Source organism: Puma concolor, chromosome D3 (assembly GCF_028749965.1).
Source record: "Puma concolor isolate L17-30 chromosome D3, mPumCon1.1.hap2, whole genome shotgun sequence".
Taxonomy (NCBI): domain Eukaryota; kingdom Metazoa; phylum Chordata; class Mammalia; order Carnivora; family Felidae; genus Puma; species Puma concolor.
In genome coordinates, this window is record NC_141678.1 from 48009138 (window position 1) to 48028529 (window position 19392).

Genomic DNA, 19392 nt, shown 5'->3' on the forward strand with positions numbered 1-19392 from the left:
ATGATTATATATTCATTATCAATTATACAACTAAGGCAAAACCATTTATCTAAAACAGTTGTGGTTTCACAAGACATCTAGAGGTAACACTTTTTTCTACACAAATAATGCTAATTTTTTTTCTTGGATTATAGTCATTTCAAAATGCTAATTTCAAAAACCTCAAAGTAATCAAGGCATAGGTAATTTGCAAATATAGCTAATACGTGACATCCTCCACTTAGGTTCTACTTGTAAAAAATAAAGTGAATGCACCCATTTATTTTCTGGTTCTAGGAATTTCATCCTTCAGGAACTTTCCCCTCACAATCAGTAGTTCTCTTGTGATTTACAACTTATTAAGGCAGGCTGAAAATAAAAACATCAATTTTAAAAGGCATATCAAAAATACATAGAAATATTTCTTAATGACCCCCGTCAACATTCCAACTATTTAATTTTAATAAATTAATACACATAATAACTCATTCACAACAGGAAAACGTAACTCATCAGTACAGTCCTTTTATAAATCCTAATTACAATGCGCCAAAGCGTTCAAAGAGCATTGAGAAAATAATGGACCAAAAATGACTATCTTTACACCCATGTTTTGACAGAGGATTTCACAAACAAATATACCCAGAAGAGAATGGTAGATTAGGTACTACTATCAAAACTCCTATGTGGCAATAACAAAGCTTTCATAGCAGGTAATAGCTTACCTAACTCTCCCTCCCAAACCAGAAAAAGCAGCTCACTCAGCCAACAGCTCAGAGGCTGGGACCAATTAGGGAGGATTGCTTTTTCCCTGGCAAATGTATAGAACTTGGTCATGGCCCTGCCAGACTATGAAAATGACACATTCAACCCCATCACTTCATCTGAAACTGAGAGGAGCAGAGACTGGCGAGCTGTTTTTCACATGATATACCACACGGTAGTCGAGAACAGCAGTCTCTGAAACCTAGGGTACAAATCCTAGTATAGAGCAGATATTCTGAGTATTTAGAAACCAATCAGAACAGACACAAGCCATAAATAGCCATCCAGAAACAAAGCAGACCTTCCTGAGAGCAGGAAGATAAATAGTATCCCCGTGAGCCTGGGTGCCCTTGCTTTTTCCAGGACCTTCCCACGCCTCAAAATAACTCAGTCTTCTGTGCCCAGTAAAACAGACTTATGGATCATCTTCTTTAATGTTAACTAACGTAATTTACACAAAATTTTCAAATTTTGACAAGTGATTTCTAAAGTTTTCTGCAAGGAAAACTGCAGGATGCTGATATTTGAGGACAAGTCATTGACAAGAAAACGGCAAACCCTGCCCTTCCACTCCTCGTGAAAGCTCTTTGTCAGCCACTGTGTAAAGGAGGAAAACCATTTAATCAGACTTGACCACAGCCTGGCAAAACAAAACTGAGATTATCAGGAAAGTTACTTGAAATAGGGGCTTACGTCCACCATTGCCAATGACAAACCTTACTGAGAAGTGTAATGACACACGTTCTCTCTTTGATGGTTCTGTGAGATAGGTTTTTCAGCTCTCACGGCCATTTAAAATGAATCGTTAAAATAAGTGAATCTAGACCAGGATGATAAAACAACATAAATTTATTTTATACACCTGTGTATTTCATCTTTACTTCAGTTTTCAATTTCTACTTTTGTGAATGTTGTACCATACACGCATCTGTGAAATGTGTTGATAAATAAATACGTTCGATAAAGAGGCAAACTAACTTTTTACTTACCAAAAAGTTTGGAAACGATTAGCCTAAAAATTAAGAAATATGTGGAGAAGGGGCTGGGAATGGAATAGATGGAGGGCATGAAACTCCATTTTGGGGACTTAGGGGATTTGGAAAAAGCAGGCTAACAGCTAAAAAAAATATTTTAGGTATGAAACAAGGAATTGATCAAATGTAAGGGAATAAAACAATAAAACACACAATGCCTTAAGCCCAATTATATAGAAATAAATAACTAATTAATATATAAATACTTAATAACAAAGTATGAATAATGAAGCAGTATAGAAATTAATACAGAAATACGCAAATAAAAGCTATATGCCTTAAACTGAATTGATATAAACTAAAGAGTTAAAATTATCACATTTATTTCATTCAATTTATTGCAACTAATGCTTTATTAAAAAGGGAAACCAAAAAAAAAAGTTTCTAAAAACAGTTTCAATATGCTTCTATGAAAATAATGTTTCATTTCATAAAATACTTGGTTTCCTTATTCCCTGTGCCAAGAGAACTAGCTGTTAGAGTACTTGATTTTTGGGTGGAACCAGCCAGTCTTTAATTTGCCACAACCATATAACACATGTACAATCACTTTTACTTTTTAAAAAATTCTTTGAAAAAAAAAAAAAACACATGTTGAAAAGTCTTCAGTTCACAAAACCTATTGAAGCTTCCAAGAAGTCTCATAACTTTTAAAATCAAATGAAGTGAACACATTATTTTATCTGATGCAAAGCATTCAGTTCAGTTCATTTTCCCCCCAAAATGTGAGCCTCTTCGTTTTCCCCAAAAATGTGAGCCTGTACAGGAATAACATTTGTAAAGGAGCCACAAATATGGCGAGGGTTTTGTTAATCTGGTCTACAAACGTGTTTCCCCAAAAGTGCAATCGTCTTGCTATCATACTTCTCTCTACTCACTCATCTTACCAACTGTATGGTGCGCCAGCCAGTTAAGAACTAATACAATGCTCTTTAGTTTTTTCTGCATTTACACCCCGGCAATTCACATTAATGATGTGAAAGAACACTTAACAGACAACTCAAGTTTGCAAATTAGCAGGAAAGAAGAGAAAAATGACTCAGAACAACAAGCATACAGTATTACCAAATGCACTTTACACATTTATCCTGTTAAGTGTAGCTTAGTTTTGATGATTTACAATGCTAGTTCGTACTCAGTTTTGTAAGCGTAATAAAGTCTCCATAATCTCAGCCTTCCCCATAGCACCCTGCTATTAAATCTTTGTTGAGAAGTGTGATGAGACCCCTCTGGCTTCCAGCCTTCCCCACCCCCTAAGGGAATTGGCAAGAAATGATAGGGTTTGTGGATTAGTAAAATGAGAGGTTCTCTGTGCTTTTCCTTCTTTAAATATATATTTTGATAATCTGTCTTCTGCATCAGAGAGTCCCAACAGCATTAGACTGTTGATTTCCCTCCCTTCCCAGCCTCCAGGAAAAAGAGAGCAAGACTGGGGCAGGACAGGTGGTTTCCATCTACTGCGACAATTGAAAAGTGGGATTTAATTTTTTTTTTCTTTCCACCCTTCCCCTTATTCCTTTAAGCAGGGATGATACATAACTTACCACATGTTGGACTGCAGACTAGAAAAAAACTGCACCATGAGACAAAAAAGAAAGCTCACCTTCACAAGTGCCACCTTGTCCCTACCTATCCTTAAGGGACTATTTTGTTTTCTAGATCAGGACTCTGGTCCAGAATAGTGCCCACATTTCATCACCCCTCAGCGATGAACTCCATGAATTGTATGTATGATCCCTTAGATCTCTAGGTCCCCAGATGGATCTACTGGCTGTGAATTCAGTCCAGGTTACTAATATCTACTCATGAACTGATCTGGGGCACACTTAATCCACATGATGATTTTCAAATCTGGGTCTAGAACTGGTTGTCTTGCTCCATATGAGAACTTCATCTTCTAAAGCTCAGTCAATTCTGGGGTCTAGTCTGGGGTCACTTGGCAAAACTATACCAGGATTTCAAGACATTTAATACAGAGTGAATCAGTTTTGATATAGGCAGACTCCCCAAAGAATGTGCCTCACTCTTGGGGATGAAAGTCACCAAAGGAACAAATCTCAAGTTACCAAGAAACCCACAGTTACAGGATGGAAAGAATCTGAAAGCAGGGTATCTACCAGTTCTCTGACATGGGAACTACCCTCAGTAACTCCCATAGGCGTCAAACCACAGAATAACCCAGCTCTACATCATCTTACAAATCAACAAGTTTTAACATTTCTTCATCTCCTAATTCTACTCTACAGTCAACCCTCCAAAACACTACTCTTTCTTCATGTAAATGGTTTACCAAAAAGTCTGGCTGGAGAGGCCCAAACATGTAAGTAAGACTTCAAGGTTAATAGAAAGGAAGCCATAAGGAGCAAGGGAAAAGTAGAGAAAGCAGTGAGAGACTATAAACCAAAGACAAAGGAAGCAGAGAAACACGGACAACAAAGAAATGAAGAGTCTTTAGGAAAGGACAGGAATCAGAGGGAATGAGCACAGGTACAAATGGGGCTAGATGAAGTTAAATGACAAAGTAAAAAAGAACAATGAAAGAAAAAGTCAACTAAGAGGGGAAACTAGAAATACCCTCCTTTGCTAAACTAACACTTTGTCCATGGGGGTGGGGGGAGGAAAGCACCAGAAAAAGAGTTAACTGAAGCAGCAGGAAACAGGAATCAGAAGAGTTGAACCTCCCAGCTTACATTAAGATGATTTAATCAAAGAAGAGGGTAGAAGCATCATATTACTTTTTTTAATTAAAATACTTCCAAGGATCTTTAATCTTTTTCAGATTAGTCTGAAGGGTACCCTTAGCCAACTCAAGTGTCAACTTCAACACCTTTAACAAATGTGAATGATTCCTGATTTTGTTTCTCCCCCTTTTCTCTCTGATCCTCCGCCTCTGCTTTTCCTCATCAATCCTCCACCCTCCCAGAGAAATCATCCTGAACAACAAACAGGACCAAGGCTTAGCAGATCTATCCTTCCTGAAATGTGTTTCATTGCCACAAATAAGCTTCTGTTTTCCTACCTTTGATTAAGATGTTGTGGTATGTGAGCACAGACTAGCTCCCCTACTTTTAACAAAGTTTAAGATCAAAATAAACCAAATATTTTATTAGAGTGAGGAGTTGAAGAAAAACAATATTTAACCCATAAATAACTCCACCATACCATGTGCTGAAAATCCAGCATTTTCTGCCCTGGTATTAAAGTTGCGTAATATCTAAAGGAATATGTATTGTATAATATAGAAAGTTGTATAGGAATAGTATCTTTTGCTTCCATTCTATTTCACAAAGCTGAACATAAGGATAACTACGTGGCAGAAACTCAATAAAAAGTAAGCACTAAACAGAATTTAGGGTTTGCTTAACAACCCCCTCTTACCTAAGGTAAGATTTCTTGCTGGCATAGTATATATTCGCCATGTCAGTCAAGTCACTATGTTTTTACTCTAACAGTACTGATGATTCTACATGAGTAAAGCTTCTTTTAAATCACCAGCTATTCCACTGAAAACAGAATCATACTAATTGTCTGCATTTAATGGAACTTTCCAAAAATTATGCATTCTAAGGGATAAAAAATGCATTAAATGAAGTCAATTAAATGTATATGAGCTAGGAAATGCAAATAAATCCACAAAGAATACCAATACACATCCAATAGCATGTTAAAATTGAAAAGACTGACAACACAAATGTTAGCAAGGAAGCATAACTGGAACTCTCAGACATTGCTGGCAGGAGTGTAAAATGGTGCAACCACTTTGGGAAAAGGTTCAGAAGTTTTGTATACAGTTAAACATATCCCACCAACCCTCTCCCATGACTCAGCAATTCTACCATGACTTATTAAATCAGGAGAAATAAAATATATGTCCACAGAAAGACCTACGCAGGACGGTGCACAACAACTTTATTCATAAGAACCAAAAACCAAAAAATAACCAAAATGTCTACCAATGGAAGAATGGAAATAAATGATGATATATTCATCTTATGGAATACCAGTTAGCAAGAAAAAACACATTATTCATACATACAACATGAATGAATCTCACAGACATTATACTGAGCAAAAGAAGCTGGACTCAAGGGGAGCCTGAGTGGCTCAGTTGGTTATACATCTGACTTCAGCTCAGGTCATGATCTCACTGTTCATAGGTTCGAGCCCCGGGTAAGGCTCTGTGCTGACAGCTCAAAGCATGGAGCCTGCTTCGGATTCTGTCTCCCTCTGTCCCAGCCCTTTCCCTGCCCTCTCTCTCTCTCTCTCTCTCTCAAAAATAAACATTAAAAAAAAAAAAGAAGCTGTACTCAAAAAAAAAGTGTGCAATTCCACTTATAACAAGTCTTAGGGGTGCTTGGGTGGCTCAATTGGTTAAGCGTTCAACTTCAGCTCAGGTCATGATCTCATGGTTCATGGGTTCAAGCCCTGCATCCGGCTCTATGCTGACAGCTCAGGGCCTGGAGCCTGCTTCCGATTCTGTGTCTCCCTCTCTCTGCCCCTCCCTCACTCGTGCTCTCTCTCTCTCAAAAATAAATAAACATTTAAAAATTAAAAAAAAAAAGAAGTCTTAGAACAGACAAAACTAATCTATCGTTACAAAACTTAAAAGCTAATTACTTCTGCTGGAGCATTATTGATCAGAAAGGGGTACAAGAGGAATTTCTAGGATGCAGGGAGGTATTTTAGAGGGATGTGGGTCACGTGAATATATATATTTTGTCAAAATTCATCAAATTGTACACTTATGATTTATAAATTTCACTGTATGTATATGTTACATTAAAATTATAGCATTAATAATAATAAACAACTGTGAAACTCTAGTTAGTTGGTCTGCTTATCATGATGATATAGGAAAGCAACTTTGAAATGGCTCCATGTGTATTCTAGATTCAAGCAAATGGGTAAACATATTGAGGAAGATGAAGCTAGGTTTCTCACTGCTAAAGAATGTAGTAATGAATATGGAAAGGAAAAAGACTGGGATGAACTTGAAGTGCTGGACTGAATTAGAGTCATCAATATGAACACATGGTTCCTATGTGTATATCAAATTTATATATACACTTCTTAACTCTGTCTGCTGGAAGGCTCTATAATCAATGATATACCTACAGCAATGAGCACACATAGTGCCCATATCTTGGTTTCTAAATACCTCTCTTCTTAAAGGAGTGAGGTCTCCTTGAAAAAAAGGCTGATTGTGGAGTGGCACATATGATAATGATATGAATAAGATAATGATATGAATAAGAATATGAAAAGCCTGGGGCATCTGTCTGCAGCAGAAACTTTGTCAAACCCTCAAATAATGATAAAGACACATGAAACCAACACAAGATCCAATTTGAAGGGATTCCCATTGGTTAAATCTCAGGCAATCCTAGCATCACAATAATGACAGTAATGAATTCTGGCCACCGAATAAAATAAAAATCCAAAAGCCCCTGGTGATATGAATTAACAAATGAGTGAATGAATAAGAAAGGACATTGTTGAAAGGCTAATTAATAACTACAAAAATTATAGAGTTAAAATGGATGTTTTATAAGGATGAGGATATTTATATGGTTTCAAAGCATCTCCCCACAAGTTATTTGTTGCTTACAAAGGGAAAATAGTAACATTACACTGGAGAAAGTTGGTGGACACCACCTTAAGTAAGTAGTCAATGTTAATATCATCAACATCAGGACAAACCAGCATCACACACTTGCACACTTAATGCACTGAGAAGAGCACACCACCATTTGGGTGGTGTTCCTACCACAGAATTCTAGAACTTGAATTTAATCATAAGGAAACATCAGACAAACCCAAGTACAGATAGGCATTCTGTAAAGTAGCTACTCTTCAAAAATGTCATGGTCAAGAAAGACAAAGAAAGGCTGAGAGATCATTCCAGGTGAAAGGAAACAAAAAAGACATGACAAATAAATGTTATGCATGATCCTGCATCCTAGATAAGAAAAAAGAGTTATAAAGGACATTATTGAAACAACTATTCAAATTTAAATATTCATCGTGGATTAAATAATAGTATTCCATGGTATTTAAATGTTAACCTTCCTGATTGTGATAAGTATGCTGTGTCCATGTTAGAGAATATTCATTCTAGGAAATACAGAAGTTATATTTAGAAGGATGTGATGTCACCAATTTTCTCTCAAATGATTAAGTTAATGAAAGAGAAAGATAATGACAAAGCAAATGGGGTGGAATATCACTAATCACTGAATCAGTGAATCAGGTAAATAATGTATGGGCATTCTATGCATTATTTTTGCAATTTTTCATCAGTTTGGAACTGTAACAAAATAAAAGTTACCAAAAATCCTAAAAACCACAAAAAATTATGTGTATGACCAATGTTTATAAATGCGACATTGCTGCCCAAATTTAAGATACAATCAAGAGTACGGGGTTTTCTGAAAGAAAGAAGATTCTATGGCCTAAACGTATTCACTATAGTCCCTTCTTGAAAAACCACAGTGCACTTTAACAAAAAAGCCTATTTAATTGGATTTAGTCCAACATTTCCACAAAAATCTGTTCAGAAAACCTGGCTAAAATGGAACACCTTTTAAAATCTTACAAAAATATCAATATTGCATGGAAAACAGTTGGAGAATAGCTTGTTTAAGTAAATATGTTTCCTACCCATGGTTAATTGAAGAAAGATTTGTGCTGGGAAAGAGAGAGAGCGAGAGAGATTTACAAACACATACAGAGCCATAGAATGTCAGCTTCCAATAACAAGAGAAAAATGACATGAATCTAAAAAAAATAATAATAATAATAACTGCCTACATTGTCCCACTGAGGCTGATACAGTCCATTCTTGTAGAACATGTTTTTTAAAGAGGGTAGAAATATGGCAAACTGAGTTTTAGTTGTATTCAACAATTAAATCGAACACGTCATGCTTCCCGTCACCAAATTGGATTTGTCCTATGAACTGCATAGCAGAATAGCATCCACACCTTAGTGGGAACATAATGTGGGCCAGGCACTGTCTAAGGCTCAGAGAGTATGGTGACGAAGAAGACACAGTTGCTGCCATCCATGAGTTCACAGTCTCAGGAGGAACAGGGAGAAGTGAACACACGCATCAGAAACTGTGAAATGCAGGAATAGGCAAAGGCCTTTATGGGAACACAAAAAGGCACCCAACTCAGGCAGAGAGGCATCACGGAAAGTTCCCTTGAGGAAGCGATATTTAAATCAAAATAAGTTAATCCATGCTTAACTTCTTTGAAAACATATTCAAAGGGTTCTTTTTTTTTAACTTTATTTTAGCCATCATGTTAGATTCTGGACCCGCATGACATCAGTATAGTTAGGAAAAAAAGAAAGAAAAATGTAACTGCTAGCTATTAAAATCTAGGTACAATTCAGGGGCACCTATGTGGCTCAGGCAGTTAAACATCCAACTTCGGCTCAGGTCATGATCTCACAGCTTGAGTTTGAGCCCCGCGTCAGGCTCTGTGCTGACAGCTCAGAGCCTTGAGCCTGCTTCGAATTCCCTGTCTCCCTCTCTCTCTCTCTCTCTCTCTCTGCCCCTCCCCCACTCACACTCTTGTCTCTCTTTGTCTCAAAAATAAATAAACATTTAAAAAAATTCGAGGCACAATTCATAATCTAAGGACTATGACCTGAGCTTGCCACAAACCACCATCTTAGAATTCTTTCTAAAGCACTTCTAGACTTACCTACGTTTCAAATGTGGGAGTAAAACAATTGGAAGAGGGGGAAAGAAAAAGGTACGAACTGAAACAATCAGAAATAGAATGGTATGCGTAGACAAGAAGTGATAAGTATTGTTTACCTGTCAACTGACATTGATTAATCTTGTGTTCTGTGATATCGCTCAGTGACTCAAACACCTGGAGGCAGCTGTCACAGCTGTGCACAGCTTCGTCTTCCAGCTCCTCTCCGTCTTCCGGCCTCTTCTTACAGTCTACTGCCTCTCCATCTTCAGTCTTGTCTTCAAGTTTACAGTTGGGGTCTGAAAGAAAATCGAGACCGTAAGTATAGGGGTTTAAAGACAGGTTCTTTCAAAGTAACGTTTAATCTTCTTGCTACCAAAAACAGAAGCACCATTTTCCTAGAAGCTGTGAAAGGAGGGCTTCGTGGCAGATTTTATTCCAGAAGAACCCAAAGTGAGCCTTCCCTAAGCTGTGTCAGTTCATGGTGACTGAAGTTTTTCCTTCCCTCCATCGCACAGGTCTTTTCTCATCTCTTCCTTCAAATAATTCATTATTCGTCCACCCTTAAGGCAAACTTTGCCATTTTTCATAGCCTTTTCGGGGTTTTTGCTTAAAAGATAGAGATAAAGCACTTTTAAAATTAAAGTCTCCAATGCAAAGGAAAAAACCACTGTGCTTAAGAATGAATTCCCTTTCTGCTAAATATACTGTTTCACGGGAAATTACCAGAATTAGCCAAAAGTCTAGAATAAGTAAGCTAATTACCATAAGCACGAAATTGACCTTTACTTACAAACTGGTCAAAACACACAGTTACCCCATTATTTGTTAGACAGCGATAGCACAATAAGCCCTTAGCACATAGCAAAACATTCTTACCAACACAGATTCAAGTGTAAATACATTGGCATGTCTCTCATTTTCAAACAAGCAATCACCAAAAAAAAAAAAAAAAAACAGGGAGGGACAATATATACAAAGAGCAATTATAAATTATAATGAAGTCAATAACTTAAATTGGCATTATCAATGTCAAAAAGCTACATAGCAGGAAAACTAAAAACAGGTCCATTCCACCACCCCTCAGAATGATATATAAACAGCATGGGGGAATAAGAGTAAAGCACACGTAATATTTTTACTTAGAGCACAACAAATACTTTAAATACTTTCTGATTCTATGTGCTGTCCTTTGGCTCATTTTAGAGAAGTGCCCCCAACCCTTCTGGTGCCAGCCCTCCTCTTTATCGGAAAGCAAAGGTGGGGAAGGAAAGGAAAGAGAGAATATGCCTCTTTAGGGGAAATTGGGCAATATAATCTGTGACATAATTTATGGGACATTAATTTCTAATAGCAAAAAGTCCTCTGAAGTCAGAAATAAATTATGTCTCAAAATATAGTCAATAAAATGGTTATAAAAGAGTTGTATCAAGATACCTAAGAAATATGTAACGTATTATCTGTAGTCAATTTTTTTTTTAATATGGGAGAATAAAAATTTGAAATGTTGAAGCCAAGAATTCACAGAATCAAAATTGGCCCCGGATTTCTTAAAAAAGTCAGTAAGTGCCACCACACCATCATCCTGCTGTCTGGAAATGCTCTTCGCTGCCTTGCATGTAACACGCTTCCATGATCCCCACTTCTACAATTCAGTATGGTCCCTTTCCTCCTGGCAGTTGTTCTAAAGCCTTTCTTCGCATCGGCAATGAACTTAACTCTGTCACCACCCTTCAAATGATTCGCATGTGCCAAAATCAACTTCCATTGCGATGTATATAATAATCTCTTGGGTTCATGAGAAAAACAAAGTTCTCATCTCAAAGAACAAGTATTTTGTTTGTTTGTTTATTCGTTTTTAAAGAACGTAGTGTTTAACTGAATCGGTAATTTGGGTTGATTTGCCATCTGGAAAATTATTATCTCAATGCTCTACACAGTGCCCATTTCAATAGACTGGGGTTTTGAGTGCTCATTCCTGGGGGAGTAATCACAGGCTCTTTTTTGTCTGTCTTAGTGCTATGCCCAGCACAGCACTGTGTCCAGGTGAGTGCTTAGTAAATTTATTTAGTGATGATAAAGGGAGGGGGGGGGGGGGAAGTACATGAAAAAGTCCTTTACTGGTATTTTTTCTATAAACAGGAACAGATCAGGTACCGCCAAATTAAAAAGTACCTACATGCCTACATTTCCCCAAATTGACACTGTGATCCCTCCCATTTGACTTTACTGCCTTCAAATATTTCACCTAGAGCTACAGACAGAACAAACAGGCGGTGGTTCAAAGACCTCCAACCAAATAAAACTAAGTGGTAAAATACTGCCAAATTAGAGAGAAATTCAGGAAAATAAATAACTGCCCCAATTATGGCAAGCTGGTCCTCACAGCACCGAACACTTGTTGGAAGGCAGTACGCACACACGCTGAATACTCTCCATTGTGTAGGCGCAGTTTCCAGTTTCTCATAAAACTGATAGCACTGAGGGAAATGTGGGTGCTAGGTCTGAATTTCAATATGATTATTTAAATGCCATGCATCGAGTTTGCAGGCCTGTTTGTTTTTTAAATAAGAAGACGCTCTGAATACTTTAAGTAGTACGCAGAGAAAAATGATAAAAACTCGCCTTCCTTATTATGCAAGAATATGGACACCTCACACAAATCCAGTATCAAAACTATCAAACAAATAGGAACGCATGCATGCATGATGCTTGAGCTCTTAAAAGCGAAAGACCGACGCCAGTCCACGCTTCTGACACTGCGGCTACTTATTAAAATCAGGGTCATTTTAAGACTAATAAAAAATGTTTTTGCTTCCACTTCTGCATTTACAGATAGAACCCTTCAGGGACTGAAGTCAGTCAAGCTTATTCACTTCTGCCGCAACTTTAGGATGCCTGCTCCAGCCAACTGGCGAATTTGTTTTTAGGTCACCACTTAAGAGGGACCCTCTGGGGGGGTGGGTGCGATTATAGCCTATGATGCCTTGGCGTAATCAGTGCTACAATCTCAGTCTCTCTCTCTCTTTCTCTCTCTCTCTCTCTGTCTCTCGGTCTCTCTGTGAGAATAGATGTTTTCCAGCCCCCACTTTCACGAAAGAATTATTTCTCGCCCATTCAAAAGATGTTTATTTGTGTTAGGGGGTTCCATTCCTAGTGTTAGTGGATGTCAGAAGATTCTGGAAAGCTTATGTTGTCAACCATTTCTTTCCCACAGGTGGCTACACTTCAATAATTGCACATGGCCTTAGTTATGTAGTTTTTATAAAGTCCTTTGAGATCCGATCATAAAAAATAATTGTATTACTCCGCGAGCCATTCAAATCTCTGCCTACAACCTAAGGGGTTATAAATACAAGGTCCATGCCCGTAAGTACTGCCCTGCTCCCAACACCACTTCAAGAAGGGCGATTGTTCTTTCAACCCAATTGTTGTGTTCCCAGCTCCCCCAAAGGGCAGGGTTTCTAAATATTCACAGACCCCCTGAGCTACAGCTACAAACCCCCCCCTCATCGCAGCTCTCTGTCCTTTGACCTAAAGGATGCCACTCAAACACGTGACATCCACCACTCATGATCTCACCCGCACCTGCACTATTGGTCGGTTCATCCCTTCAGAAGGGTGCTATGAAGCGCGGGATTCATAATAACCTGGATAAAAGACTTAATTTTGGAACAAAGACACAACTATTATTACAGAAATAAATGGCGGCTCTCGGTTTCCAATTTTGCTAACTTCACTTATAAATGGAAATTTAAAAGAAGTATGTTTTCCCCCTTATTATGATCCCTGGCAGGTGGTGTTTTTCCCTCTCATCCTCCTCTTCATAAGGATTGTTACTGCCATAACTCGGTTTCATAAAATTTCAACTTTGGGGAAAATGAAAAATTGCACTGGCTTAAAAGTGTTGGAGGCAATAAACCCATGGACTTCAATTAATTTCAAGTGTGGGATCAGTTTAAGGCCAACCAGCAGAAATTCTATTCTGTCCATGTAAAAAGAGGTTTCACCACATTTACTTTTTATAACCTATATAAAAGTCAAGTAAAAGTAATGAATATCTAAAAGCCATCTCAGTGGACTGGCAAAGACTATCTGTATTCTTGAAACTCATCTTACATATTTCTCTCTGTGCAACAAGGATCCCATGCCTGATCAAAGCTAAAATGTCAAACCACTGAGAAAACAGCCCAATTTCCAACCCATTTCACTGCCTAGAAATGGACCTCCTTCCAAGCCACTTTTGCATGGAAAAGCACTGGCAAAAGAAAGAAAAACTAAGAGATCATGTGGTTATAATTATTACCAGGCAAGGAATATTTCTGCAGCTCAGTGGTAAAGTAAAACTCTGTCGCTCCCTGCTCCCACTAGTGTCCATCGCAAAACAACTGCCTCATTAAATCTCTGCAGTAAGATTAATATGCCGTAGCTGCACTACATTTATAACTTGGTACTCTATAAAAAGCACATTTAATGGTAAGAGCCAGAGTCTAGATACAAAGTATTACTATAAAAACTTCTGGCAGCCAGCACACATTGCAGGCCCTCTGTCCTTCTTGCACGAGATATAAATGAGGCTTTTCCTGGTTAATTCCAAGCACGAAGCTCTACCTTACAGACCAGAGTCAGTTTTTATGACAGCGGCAGAAACACAAAATTCTGGGGATGATGTAAATAGGAATGCAAGAAGATTACTTAACAACTAAGATTGGCAAGAGATGAATGAACCCAAAATACTCCACTTATACGCACACGCAAACTTAAAACACGACCATTTCCTAACGGTCTCTTCTCTGGTCATAGCCAGCTTTTCACCAAATTAAACAGCCATGGCATGAATTACTCAATCTTAAAGCAACCCACACAGTGCCAGGAAGTTCAAGAAATCAGCAACTAAAAAATGCATACTGCTTTAAAAAAATAAAAACAAAAAATAAAGCAATTCTTGGCTTCATTGTGATGATGCGACCTCCTGGACTTTAAATTACCTAAAGCTATTAAAAAATAATAAATGTTCAGGAAAAGTGGGCACAACACTATACTACCAGTGGACTGATAAAAATACAACACTTTTGTTACTTGAGAAAGATGCCTGAGTTTTCTTCCACGGATTGTATCTAAAAATAAGAAGAGAATTATAACCTGGGGTCTTATTTTCCGAAACTCTATGATGAATAAGTAAACAAATAATTTATACAAATGCAACCCTCACTCAGATTCCCCCAAATCACTACAAATGATGAACCCCAGGTTGACAGCCATCGTGCCCAATAATCATTAATTGCCTAATGTTGTTTTTAAAGTTCACATGTGTACGTACAGCTAGCTTTAGGATTTACTGGCATAGTTAGAAGTCCTGTGCCTAAAAAGAAAATCAGGGGAGCCTGGGTGGCTCAGTAGGTTGAGCGTCTGACTTCGGCCCAGGTCATGATCTCACAGATCCTGAGTTTGAGCCCCGCATTGGGCTCTTTGCTGACAACTCAGAGCCTGGAGCCTGCTTTGGATTCTGTGCCTCCCCCGCTCACACTCTGCACTCTCTCTCTCTCTCTCTCTCTCTCTCAAATAAATAAACATAAAAAAAGAAAAGAAAATCAAATTTTATCTGTTTAAAGCAAACCATGTCCAAAATCACTCTTCTCTTACAAGTGTGTTCAAACTGCATTCCCAGATGTATCTTGATACTTTTTAAGAACACAGAAAAAGTTACCCTGCAGGCTACAAAGAGTTAAAAAGGGAGCAGAAAGCCTTCCTAGTTTTCAAAAACCAAAGGGCGGGATCATTATTTTGTGCTTTCTGGGCTCTAGCTATGCATTCTAACTTGAAATCCCATAAGATGAAAACAGATTTAGGAAAAATAAATCGCACACTGTTACAAAATGGCAAGCAGGCTCTAATGAAGGAACGCAGCATTACCAGACTGTGCAGCCGTCTGGCCCACACCCGCCTGCTGGTCGGATGCCTCATTTTTTTCTACTGTCAAGAAAAGGTAAACAAACAAAACAAAACAAAAACAAAAGCAACCAGGGCAGTGGCCAAGGAGGAGCATCCGAAAGGAGTCCTCGGCTTGGCAGGACGATGCCATTGCCGTCACCTGGCTGGCACCAACAGGTCCGAAGAGCTCATGTGGTTAAGGATAAAAGTGGGCTCTTTTTATGTTTTCTGCAGTGTTTATTTTTAACCACTCTATTCCCTGAAAGCTATTAAATTGTTTTACAGGAAAAGAAAAAAAAAACCTTTTCATGTACGTGTTCTTTCCTTTGTCTATAAAATTTTTTTCGACAGAAAGAAAGATCTCTATATTAAACAAAATCATGCTGTTGAATTTAGAACTTCCGCGGTGTTGCAGGATTGTTATACAGGTCTATTGCGGTCCTTGAAGACCAAAGAGAAATATCACAGATGCACTATTATCGAGGAGAACATGCCAAACGTGAATTTATTACCACTCTTCTATCTACAGTGAAACTCTTTGCAGGAGGATGCTAAGGGGGAGAAAATAAATTAGCCTTGGGAGAGGTTAAATACAACAACATCAGAACCATACACTTTGGAACCAAATAAAAAGTTTCTCCCTTTCCGATCAGAATCCTACCCCGAGTTAGTTCTTCTACCTAGTCCCCCTTTACCCTTAACATGAAATTTAGAAGAAAGGAATTTCAGCACTCCAACTTTCATACAAAGAGCATTTATAAATGCACTACTGCCTTAAAAGCACTTAAACTTTCAGATTGAATTACAATGGCCGCCCAGTCACACTTCAGCAAACAGATGTTTACTGAGCACCTATGCTCAGTAGGGCATTTGGCTAAGGCCCTGGAGATGCAAAGCCTAAGGACCTAGTCCTTGTCCCCAGGAGCCTGCAATCGCTGCAGGGGTTCCCGACTGGCAGGTCAAAAGTGGGTGCAGTCAGGGGCTGGAGGATACGCATCCATTCGGCCCTCGCAGTGGCCAGGTACAGCTTGGGATAATAGGAAACCGTGGGCCTGTTGCCCTTCCACTCACCCAAGTGTGCCATTCAAAACCTATCATTTTTTTGCCTATGCCATAATATCAGAAGGGCTGGCAAGCACTACTGCGGGGGTCGGGGGGAATAGATGAGTAAATCAATGAGTGCAGAAGGCCGGATAAGTACTCAGATGGAGAAGCCCACAGACCAGCGGCATTTAAATCCCACAGGGCAGAGCAGGAAAGTTTTACCTAAAGAAGAGCAGCTTGGGCTAAGTTGTAAAGGATGGGGTAGCCCTGAGGACAAGTAGAAAATGGCTCTTCAAACAGAGGAAACATATGTAAAGCCTCGCAGATGTATAAAACAAGATGCCTTCCAGGAAGTGCAAGTTCTTCTGTGCCGTTCAAATGACAGGCACTGGACAGAGTGGGGAAAAGGGGAGCCTTGGCAGAGAGGAGGCTGGAAACACAGCTAGATCATGAAGGAACTACTGTGAGCTAAATGTTCACATGCTAACCTCAGCACCACGGGAAGTCACCAGAGGACTGTAAGGAGAGTCACAGATCTCGTTTACACTTTAGAAAGATGCTTCATTACTAATGGAGAGGGTGGGTTGTTAGGGTACCAGACCTGGAAGCTGGGAGACTAGTCTGGAGGCTATGACATCAGGGAGGAAAGGAGAGAAGAGAGTAAAACATTCAATGGCAGAAAAAAGGACACAGGAGCCACTCCAGAAACAGGACTTAGCACTGAGTGTTGGCATAAGAAAGTAGGGAGCCGTCTAATAACTGTCAGGCACCGGCTGTGGTAGAGTCATTCCTAGAGATGAACTTGCTGCCTTGGTTTTAAAACGGGTGTATTAATCAAGGTTAATGACTTACTTTTCTCACTATGTTCACACCCAGAGTTTGCCTTTTATCCATAACCCCACCGAAGCCAAAACTGGAGAGAGATCGGCCAGAAATACCACAATCACACTCTTTAATCCAGTGCAAGACATTTGCAAGGGCCCCCGTGACTCTTCTGGGGACTTAGGTCTTGGGTGAGATTCTTTTTATTTAGTCCTATCTCAAACATACACAAAGCCAAGGGAAAATAAATCCACAATCTGACTAAAAACGAAAACAGCAATTGCGTCTCACATCTCTTCCTTCAGAAAATATTGCAAAATGTTTCTTTGGACAACTACGATAATAAATGAAACGCACGTGAACCTAGGAGTTAAGACGTTTGGATGTTTGGGAGAGGGTCTAGTTATTTCCTCTTTAAACGTAACAAATAAACTGCAGCTATAGCAGCCCAGCCAGGAAGACGTGCTCCACCCCCACCCCCCCCACCCCCCACCCCCCCGCAGCAAAAGAAAATCTGGGGCAAAAAGCCTTTGTATTCCAGACATCATACCTTCTGATACTTCTACTAACTGTTCTTACTACTTCAGCTATTTTAGATGACACCCAGCCAATTCTAACAGTACTTCTGAATTCGACACTTAAAGTTAACTATCTCAACAATTACTGAAACAGCTTAGGGAGAAAGTGTTTGGTTTTGAATAAGAAACCTTATCCTGTTGTAATATAGAAGTTTTCATCTTCACACGTTGAGAAGACAAAGTCCAATGTCATTCACAAAAATCAATCCAAATTACCACTCAATTCTCTTGATTAATGACTTTGCCTTTTTTTTTTTTTTTTCCAATTTGGGAAATTCCTCTTCTAAATTTTAAACAATGTATTTGAAACTCGGACACCTGGATTTCTCTCAAGGTTGTAAATTAAACACAAAATTTAGGGGCTTTAATATCCTGTTAAATGGACTCATATCACCCAGAAATACGAAAACTTTGTTGTTGTGTTTTTTCCCCTTTACCAGTTCCTACTGGTTATCACACAAACAGGGATCCAACTGTAACTACAATAAAGCGGAAAATGATTTGAAACCAAATTTTTAAAAGGTTTTTTTTTAAAGTTTCTTTCTTAGCTGGCACACAGAGGAAGGCCCACATTTCTAAGAAGTGATCCCATTCAGGAAGATAAGAAAGTGGTTTCTAAATAACTGCTTTGGTACCATGATGGTTCAGCAAGAGGAAAAAGAAGAGAGAAAAATCTTACCAAATAGGTACATGTTTGTATAATGAAAGATCAGAGCACAAAGTGGAGCTGTGATTTATGACTTATGAGCTATTACAAAATACAAGAAAATTTATGTATAATTGGAAAAAAAGAAAATCATTCTGTTCTCCTCTAGTTGGGCTAATAAATTTCAAAATACATGCAACCCTAAATGTCTAAGGTTCCTTCAGCTTGATAAACAAAACAAGAGAAGCCACACAACCCAAAATAAACTATAAAAATAGATCATTATTGAGTTAGTACCATTTCTGCAACCCTTGCCTTAATGAGTTTGAAACAAAGGAAATATAACAGCATCATTTTTAACTTTTTAACTACGCTTTTCACTTCCTAGAACACAATTCCTTAAGTTTCCATGAGTTCATTTAATGTTTTTCTTTAGTTTTAACTCAATCTCTCCAAAAACCAGATTTTAAAAATGTACTTTTTTTCCCCACAGGATGACAACCTTACCAAATGTGCATTCAATCTGCATGTATCTGCAGACAACTAATAAAGACACCAGTGCCATTAGCATAATCAATACACAATTTACAGAGCTACCCAGATAGAACAGAAAGTGAACGTGTATGCCATTATCTTAGTAACTATAAATTAATAGTCGTTTCTGGAAATATGTTCTCACTCATATTGTTTCAATCCTGGCCTGTCAAGATAATGTGAGCATATAGTAAATATTTTTATAGTATTTATGTTATATATAAATATAGTTTAAGTGATGATATATTATCAGATAATCTCCAAATATGCATAAAGTAAAATCAACAAAATCAATCACACATCAGAGAGAATGGCTGATAAACAAAACCCATATTTAATCATTTTGCTTT

General features: G+C 38.4%; 1 protein-coding gene across 4 annotated transcripts in view; it reads right to left on the minus strand.

Annotated features, from left to right (window-relative positions):
* The window catches only part of ZNF521 (zinc finger protein 521), a 280911-nt gene that overhangs the window by 242438 nt on the left and 19081 nt on the right, over nt 1–19392 (minus strand). For all 4 annotated transcript variants that reach the window (XM_086682654.1, XM_086682653.1, XM_086682651.1 and 1 more), the window contains one exon: nt 9607–9786. Coding sequence is in view for 3 of the 4 variants with exons in the window: in XM_086682653.1 (XP_086538779.1) it covers nt 9607–9786 (180 nt within the window). In the remaining variant the exon portion in view is untranslated. The remainder of the gene's footprint in view (nt 1–9606; nt 9787–19392) is intronic.